Here is an 8,970-nt window from a genome sequence, read left to right on the forward strand (position 1 = left end):
AGGAACCTATCTCCCCTCCTGTAACTCTCTCACAGAAGCATCTCATACCTTTTCCTCTTCGCCTTGAAGAGAATGTCTTCTATTGTGGCTTTAAGTGATCCGCTTTCATCTTCTTTAAGAATTTCCCTGTAGTCGATATTTATTGGTTTGAAAAGATAAGCTAAAAGTACTAACCCCCCAAAAGTAAAATGTGTAAAAATGTATATATATAATTTTGTAACAGTACAATCCACAATAGCCAAAAGCTGGAACTGATCTAAATGTCCATCAAATGCTGAATGTATAAACAAAAACGTAGCAGAACAGTACATGGGATACTATACAGCAATTACAAAGAAACATACACAAGAATGAGTTTTGAAATTAATATAAAACGTACAAGAAAGGTGAGTCTATAGGTCATAGATTCACAGGTGTCTATAGGCTGTGGAAACGGAGTGAGTCCAAAGGGACTTTTCTGTGATTAAAATGTTCTAATAGTTTATGGCAGAAGCTACACAAAAGAGTCTACCATGTATAATCCATCGATTCTACATGAAGTGCATGTAAACTGAAGCTGAAGGGAAAGCGACGATGTCTACAACACGCGACAGTTACACACCACCTACCAGGTCCTCTCGTAGCCTCCTTCCCACCGCTTAGTTCTCTCAGGCTCTTCATCCATGCTTGTATAATATGTGCTTATTCAACACTGTAAACAAACCATTGGATCAGACGTTTTCTAAAAACAGTTATTACAAAATGAATCTAATTATGTGATAGTTAAGGATATCAGAATATAAGAAAACATTTTAGCCAGGCAGTGGTGGCGGCACGCCTTTAATCCCAGAGCTCAGAAGGCAGAGGCAGGTGGATCTCTGTGAGTTCGAAGTCAGCCTACTCTACAAGAGCTAGTTCCAGGAGAGGCTCCAAAGGTACAGAGAAACCCTGTCTCGAAAAACAAAAACAAAAAAGCAAAAACCAAAAAAAAAGGAAAAAAAAAATTTGAAACATGTAAAAAAATAAAAACTGCTTCATGAACATGTCACTGGACAAGAATTCTAAGAAATAAGAATAAGACTAACCATAACCAACAATTATTATAGCTGAGAGACCAATTCATTATTCTTTCTCTCCTTTTTGTAAGCTTGAATTGTCTCAGGACTACATGTTTTAGAATGAAATGTATCCAGGTGGTGGTGGCACATAGCTTTACTCCCAGCACTCAGGGGACAAGCGGATCTCTGTGAGTGTGAGGCCAGCCTGGTCTACAAGCGCTACTAGTTCCAGGACTGCTAGGGCTGTTACATAGAGAAACCCTGTCCCAAAAAAACAGGAAAAAAAAAATTCTCAAGCAAAATGAAATTTATCAGCCAGTCAGGGATGGTATACGCCTTTAATCCCAGACAGAGGCAGGCAGATCTCTGAGTCTGAGACCAGCCTGTTCTACAGATCCAGTTCTAGGACAACCAGGGCTACACTGTCTCGGGGCAGGGTGGGAGAATAGAAATTTATCGTTTATAAATAGGTAAATGCTATAACTCATAGTTCAATGAGACACAAAATTACGTATGGAATATGATCTCAACTATTAAAGGAAAAAATATAAAAGGAATTTTTTGATCATTCAATAAGCATTAGTTGGGCATGGTAGTGTATGCCTTTAATCTCAACACTGCACTCCACAGACAGAAACAAAGATCTATGATTTTAAGGGCCAGTCTGCTCTACATAGTAAGTATTACAAATGATTTCATCTGCATGATAGAATTAAGATTAGTTGGACTCTTCTGCTTTTTAGTTTTATATATATATATATATATATATATATATATATATATATATATATTCACATTACATCTATTTCCTTAATAATTAAAGACAAAATTGCTGATGATGATGATAGCTCACAAGTATAATCTCGGCTGGAGGATAGCAGCAAGTCTAAGACCAGTGTGGCCTACACAATGAGCTCCAGGCTAGCCTGGCTACAAAATGAGATGCAATCACAAAAAGGGGGAGGGGCACTGGAGAGATGGCTCAGAGGTTAAGAGCACTGGTTGCTCTTCCAGAGGTCCTGAGTTCAATTCCCAGCAACTACATGGTGGCTCACAACCATCTGTAATGAGATCCGGTACCCTCTTCTGGCCTGCAGGCATACATGCAAGCAGAACACTGTATATGTAATAAATAAATAAATCTTAAAAAAAAAAAAAGAGGGCTGGAGAGATGGCTCAGAGGTTAAGAGCACTGACTGCTCTTCCAGAGGTCCTGAGTTCAATTCCCAGCAACCACATGGTGGCTCACAGCCATCTATAATAAGATCTGGTGCCCTCTTCCGGTATGCAAGATTACACGGAAGGAATGTTGTATATGCAATAAATAAATAAATAAATCTTTAAAAAAAAAAAAGAAAAGGTGAAAATTGACATTAGATTGCAGGGGGAGGTTCCCTCCCCACCACATGCCTATAAGGACAAAAGCATACCTCTAACACCAATGGACCAGGACAAAGGTAATGAGAACTATAAGCAACACTTTATCCTCCTTTTATAACATTGTTTCTACAGAAAAGAAAAAGGCTAGGGATGTAGCTCAGTTGAGAGAGTACTGTCTAGTATGCACAAAGCCCTCAGTTTGAGAAAGGTGGCACATGTTTGTAACTCAATGGAGACAGGAGGGTCAAAGTTCAAGGCAGTGATGAACTCCTTTTATCACAGATCTCGAAAGACAGAAGCAGGTGGGTCTCAGTGAGTTCAAGGCCAGCTTGGGGTACATGAGACCCTGTCTCAAGGGGAAGAAGGTTCCTGCAGACTCAATGACTTGAGCTCTTATCCTCAGTACAACTCACATACAGACATATCTGTAATTCCTGCCCTAGGAGACAGAGGCAGGATTGGGCAGAGGAGGTGGATCTTGATGGTCACCCAGTCAAGCAAACCAACATGCTCCAGGCTCAGTAAGAGACCCTATCTCAAAAAAGGTGAAAACTGGGGCTGGAGAGATGGCTCAGTGGTTAAGAGCAGTGCCTGCTCTTCTAAAGGTCCTGAGTTCAATTCCCAGCAACCACATGGTGGATTCCAACCATCTATAATGAAATTTGATGCCCTCTTCTTGCCTGCAGGCATGCATACAGGCAGAATACTGTCTACACAATAAATAAATCTTAAAAAAAAAAAAAGGCGAAAACTACACAAAGACAATAGACATCAATTTCTAGGGTACACACAAATAAACCATACACACACAACACATATTCACCAAAAACAGAAAATATATACATACATATGGAGGGGTCATGGTAATGCGGTGAATGTTTTAAGACTATGTAGCCCTACTGGGTGGGAGGGAACTCACTCAGCCTCTCAAGTGCTGAGGTTACTGGTATGAGTACTTGGCTTGGAAACTTTTTTTTTAATCTACAGAACTGAGGTGAGTGAGCTGGTCCACATCAGGAGGCAGAAGCAGGAGGGTCTCTACTTTGTTTTGTTCAAACAGGGTCTCTCTATGTAGCCCTGCTAGCCTGGAACTCTGTATGTACACCAGGTTAGCCTCAAATTCATAGAAATCTGTCTGCCTCTTGCCTCCCAAGTGCTGGGATTAAAGGTGTGTGCCCAGCTCTACTTTGAGGACAATGTGTGACGTACATAGCTGACTCTGTCTCAGAAAACAAAACAAGACACACACACCAAAAAATTGCCCACTAAAGATCTAAACCTATACACGGACTTCCGGAATTTAGAATCTGTTGATAGGTTAGAGGGCTGGAGACGACTTCCAAGGGACTTTTTTATGAAACCTACCACAATCGAATGTTACTACTTAAATTCTGTTTATTTCCCACTTGATTTAGAAGTCTTTTATTATCTCTGTAAGAGATTCATTTGCCTCAGAAAACCTGACAATTTGCCTACAAAGGGTAAGAATATCTGTCTGGCAAATGCTTGCCTAAAAGCCCCCATGCCAAGAGTAACTGCGAACACGGACAGTTCCTATCTGAAACCGCAAGGGCAGAAGTAAGGCCAGAAAATGATCCACTGAACCCCTCACCGTGATATACCCTTTCCCTCTCAAGCCCCAGACGCCACAGGGCAGTCTCCACTTCCACAAAGAGCCTGGTGACCCTTCCGTTGCTCTGAATAAAGGATAATCCCGCTTCTGGAAATAAAGGATAATCCCGCTTCTGGAGATGCCTATCTCCTATCTTTTATTTCACTAGGTCTCCCTCTATCCCAATTTACCAGCCTTCATCTCTTGAACACCTAAAGGGACAGTAGTTCACAGCATGAGCTATTTCAACGCTATCTTGGGGCCATCCATCTGGTGAATGCACTCGAGCAGTAAATAAAGTGACTAAATTCCAACATTCTGACACCTTGTTTTCTGCACTTAATGCGAATACTAAACGTGGAAATCTTGCTCTAGATGGGCCTAGTGGAGTACGCCGGTGAGTACAGGACAAGAGGGAGCGAGTGCACACACGCTTCGCATAACCTTGCTTTTAAACTTTTATAATGTGGTTCCACCACATCAATAATACTTTGTATTTTTCTTTATTATTTTTATTACATTTTATATATCATTTTATGCTTATATACATTTTATTATACTATTTACTTTTTATTATTTATATCTTTATTATTCTTTGACGTTCTGAGAAAATAAAAGCCAACAGGTAAAAACTGTACCAATTTTGGCTCTTAAAAGGGTCAAAATTTGGCTCTTAAACAGGGCAACTTAATTAAAACTCTTACAATGGGGAAGAGTTAAAACTCCCCAAACTGCAGATACACTAATCAGTTCCTGGAATCTCGGTCACCACACCCACCCACCTCCCGAAAAGCTAAAAGTAGATCCACGGAGTCCAGGGAGTATTTGCTGTCGAAAGGGCTGGAAACGCTTTCAGCAAACACGAAAGCCGCCGCGCGCATGGCACCTGGCAAGAGTCAGCCTCACCTTACTCTGCCAGGCACGAGGATGACTGACAAGGGCGATCCCTGCCCGTGTTTCTCAGAAATGGCCAGCTCTGGTGCTGGACGCTCGCTCCAGGTCACACTGGCAGAGAGAGGGATGCGGTAAGCGAGAGCCCAGGCAGCGAGAACCTTCCTCGGCCTGCAGCCAGGCTCGGCAGGCGGAAGTTGCCCCCCTGCACACGCCCCTCCCTTCGCCTTCCAGGTCCCCCCCCAGAGGCCAGCCCCGACATCGCACCTCGGTCCTCTCCTCCAGGTCCCTCTGGTCCACACTCCAACCTCCAAAGCCTCGGTGCTGCCCGCGCAGGCCCCTAGCTGTGCACTCACAGACCCTGAGGAGACGACCCTCACCGGAAGCGTCGACAGGGAGCGCTGTCAAAATTCCTCCGCAGCGCGCTGGAGCTACGCAAAAAAACGTTCCGGCAACTGCGGGAAGCGCCTGCCAGATGGGGGAGTTGGGGAGGTATGGTGCCCACCTGCTTACTGTACCGGTGCTTAGCTCTGGGAGAACAAGGCTAGGGGAATCTTCCTAAGAGAGGCAACTGAGGAATCACCCAAAACAGGAAAGTTTAGCCAGCAGATGGGGAACGCTCTACGGATAAAGGAAACCGCGTGCAGCATCGGAGGCAAAGGCATATGTGTGGTTGAGGGACCGCCCGTGTGAGCACGGGGGCAGCTGAACTTGTGACTGAAAAACCAATTAGTGGTGACGCCAAGATTTCTACTGTGGGGTGCATTTCTGCAAACTGTTAAAACGGCAAGTTATGGATATGTTATACATCGGTTTTGGGAATCTGTTTTTAAATTTTAAGTGTGTGGGTGTTTTTGCCTGAATACATGTCTGTGCACTATGTACATGCCTAGTTGGGGCGGGCTACAGAATATGGCATCGGGTCCCATGGAACTGAAGTTACAGATGTTTGTTATCCGCCATGTGGATGATGGGAATCAAATCCAGACCGTCTGGAAGAGCAACAGGGCTTTTGAAAGCTGAACCATCTCTCCAGTCACGTCTCCTGATACACACACACCCACCGCGAGTGCGCGCCTTAAACAAAAAATAGAAGAGGATTCCCCCACACACACTACATTTAAAGTATATTTGTAGAAGTAGAACACATTCAGACTTTCCCGATCATAACTTTAGCTCTGTTTAAATTAACTTTGACTCTGTATTAATTTTAGAAAGGCGTTTTAAACTAGGAAGATGAAGGGCACCAGTCCCTAACCATATGCCTTCTGGCTCTTTCATTTTTTTAAACATTTTTCCTGCTAATTCACTCCCTCTGCAGTTCTCTTGGATTCCAGGAATGACAAGACTGATCTGCAAACATCTTTATGACAAGAAGCCAAAACTCCTCCCAAGCAAAAGCAAGCCTGGCAGGACAGATCACCTCCCAAACAAGGGCAATTACCTATAATGTGAGGCTGCACGCTGGCACTGGAGAAATCAGCTCATGGCAAACAGACTGCCCCAGAGTGATGACATCACTAACAAGTTCTCTAGAAGCCTTTGCAGAACCAGAACAGACCCATGCCCTGACCCAGATCACAAGCTCTGTCACCTATGCAAACCACAAGCTCTCCCATTTCGCTTTTCTATAAAATCTCAAAGATCCTCTCAGCCTCCCGAAGACAGACTGGGTATCAACAAGCCCTTTTATCTGTTTTTCTCATCGTGGCCACCTTAATAAAAATCTTTCTCTGCCATTCATTACTGTCTCTTCCACAAGCTGAGACAGATACCCAAACATAGTCTGCTGGAACTCCTGGAATTGTGGGGCTCTTACACTGAAATTATACTAATAAGGGTACTAAAAAGCAGCCGGATGCCACGTGTCCTTAATCCCAGCACTCAGGAGGCAGAAGCAGGTGGATCTCTGAGTTCGAGGCCAGCCTGGTCTACAAAGAGAGTTCCAGGACAATCAGGGCTGTTACACAGAGAAACTGTATCATGAAAAACAAAAAACAAAACAACCAAAAAAGGGGGGATGCTAAACAAAATGTGCACAAATTCATAATATAATATTAGTGTAATTATGGCTAATATTCCAATCACGTACAAAATAACAATAAAATTATCTTACCTAGTGAAAGACTATCAGTCTGTAAAACTAAGAACAACTTAAAGAACTGAACAAGAACTGGATATTGTGGAACATTCCTATTATGCCAGAATTAAGGCAGGTTGAGGCAGGAGGAGTACAAGTTCAAGACTGGGTTGGGCTATATCCTAAGTCCTTGTCTCAAAATAAAACATACATATAAAATCTGTTTTTACATGGACAGCTGGACACGGTGCAGTTGGAAAGTTTGTGAATAGCTCGGCTACTGGAATGTAATTAAAATACAAAAAGTGTTTTAACTTGACTGAGAGAAGTGAACGTTTCCAACACTTTTTTGGTGGAAGGAGCAGAAGTCAGGGCTGGTTTTGAGGCAAGATTTCTCTGTGTAGCCCTGGCTGTCCTGGAACTTGCTCTGTAGACAAGGCTGGCCTTAAACTCACAGAGATCCACCTGCCTCTGCCTTCCTGGGTGCTGAGATTATTTATTTATATATTGAGGGCTCTATCTGCATGTACATCTGCATGCCAGAAGGGGGCATCAGATCCCACTATAGATGGTTGTGAGCCACTATGTGGGTGCTGCAAATCCAACATAAGACCTGTGGAGAAGCAGACAGTGCTCTTAAACACTGAGTCATCTCCCAGCCCCAGTAATATAATTTTTTACAAATAAAATACAATTTCCTTTTCTAAAACTTTCATTAACTTTTAAAAGTTTCTAACATTGGAAGACAGGGTTATCTGGATATATTTATTATTTCACTTTTGACAAGATCAGTTCTAAATCACACATTACTTCCATAATAAGATTACTAGTATCTTTGCATTTCTGTAGACCAGACAGTGAGCTATGTATGTGCTAGGCAAGCATGTTAGCACGGTGTTGTAGCTCTAACCCAAGAACACCAATAATTTTTTTTTAGTAGGGCTGGAGAGATGGTTCAGAGTTTAAGAGCACTGATTGCTCTTCCAGAGGTCTGAGTTCAATTCCCAGCAACCACATGGAGGCTCACACCATCTGTAATGAAATCTGATGCCCTCTTCTGGCCTGCAGGCGTACATGCAGACAGAACACTGTATACATAATAAGTATTTTTTTTAAATTTTAATAATTATGTGTATATGTATTGTGTCAGCTTGAGCACATAAATGTACTGCCATCAGAGGCCAGAAGAGTTAGTTACAGGTAGTTATGAGCCACCCATTTTGGGTGCTGAGAACCAAACTTGGGTCCTCCGGAAGATGAGGAAATACTCATAACCATTGAGCCACCACTCCAGTATTCCTCACCACAACCCATTTTGAGAATTTCATCAGGTGATTCAGGCTGGCCTCAAAGTCAAAGTGATCTTCCTGCCTCAGCAAGTGACAGGACTATAGAAGTACACAACCATACCTGGCTCTCAGATATCTTTTAGAAATGCCAAAAGCCTGAAGTACAGGAGTTAAGTTTGCTGGCTAGCGCACAGGAAGAATGAGACAACATACACAGGCAACAGCTGTTCACAGGTCTTGTGGCAACAGCTAGAACCAGGAGGGCACACGCTTCTGTATCTTTCACAGCACATAAAGACATCCAGGTTGTATATTCGATGCTTCCCTTAGTTCCAATCATCATTACTATTCTCTAGCACAGTATTTTCTAAAAACTACCCCAACTTATTTACTTTGGCTCATTCCTGGCGCCCAAAGTAGATAACTGAATCCACAGAAAGCTTGAGAAAGCTTGGGAAAGAATAGAGTAAAGCATGTTTTCTTGGTAGCAGCAATTTCTCAGGTCTGCTCTGTTTGCTAGAGGCAAGCAAGCACTCTCATCTAAGGGAGGCTTCCTGACTCAGCTTCAGCTGCAAAACCTTGCAGCTCTTTTAAAAGGTCCTGTTACAAAACACTTAAATGGTGTTGGTGAAAAGCTGAACGCATGCTTTTTGGTTTTCAGCTGTGGCAGGAAAAAAGCTG

At 42.8% G+C, this 8,970-nt stretch overlaps 1 protein-coding gene and 1 long non-coding RNA gene across 7 annotated transcripts in view; one reads left to right on the forward strand and one right to left on the reverse strand.

Moving 5' to 3' along the window:
- The window catches only part of LOC125406093 (general transcription factor IIH subunit 2), a 27,303-nt gene extending 21,980 nt beyond the window's left edge, over window positions 1-5,323 (reverse strand). Inside the window, exons 1-4 of one of the 6 annotated variants that reach the window (XM_087896843.1) lie at window positions 5,188-5,323; window positions 4,941-5,034; window positions 609-691; window positions 49-126 (exon numbers count right to left, since the gene is read on the reverse strand). In XM_087896843.1, the coding sequence (XP_087752969.1) occupies window positions 49-126; window positions 609-664 (134 nt within the window). In that variant the 5' untranslated portion in view covers window positions 665-691; window positions 4,941-5,034; window positions 5,188-5,323. Of the gene's footprint in view, window positions 1-48; window positions 127-608; window positions 692-4,935; window positions 5,035-5,187 lie in introns of all 6 variants that reach the window. The other 5 variants (XM_087896842.1, XM_087896844.1, XM_087896845.1 and 2 more) reach the window with 5 other exon arrangements.
- On the forward strand, window positions 5,296-6,663 carry LOC146891627 (uncharacterized). The gene is made up of 2 exons (XR_014997091.2): window positions 5,296-5,412; window positions 6,242-6,663. It is a non-coding gene; the product is annotated as an uncharacterized LOC146891627 (long non-coding RNA).
- The last annotated feature ends 2,307 nt before the right edge of the window (window positions 6,664-8,970 follow it).

The sequence above is a fragment of the Myodes glareolus genome, chromosome 15 (genome assembly GCF_982192425.1).
Source record: "Myodes glareolus chromosome 15, mMyoGla1.1, whole genome shotgun sequence".
Lineage (NCBI taxonomy): Eukaryota > Metazoa > Chordata > Mammalia > Rodentia > Cricetidae > Myodes > Myodes glareolus.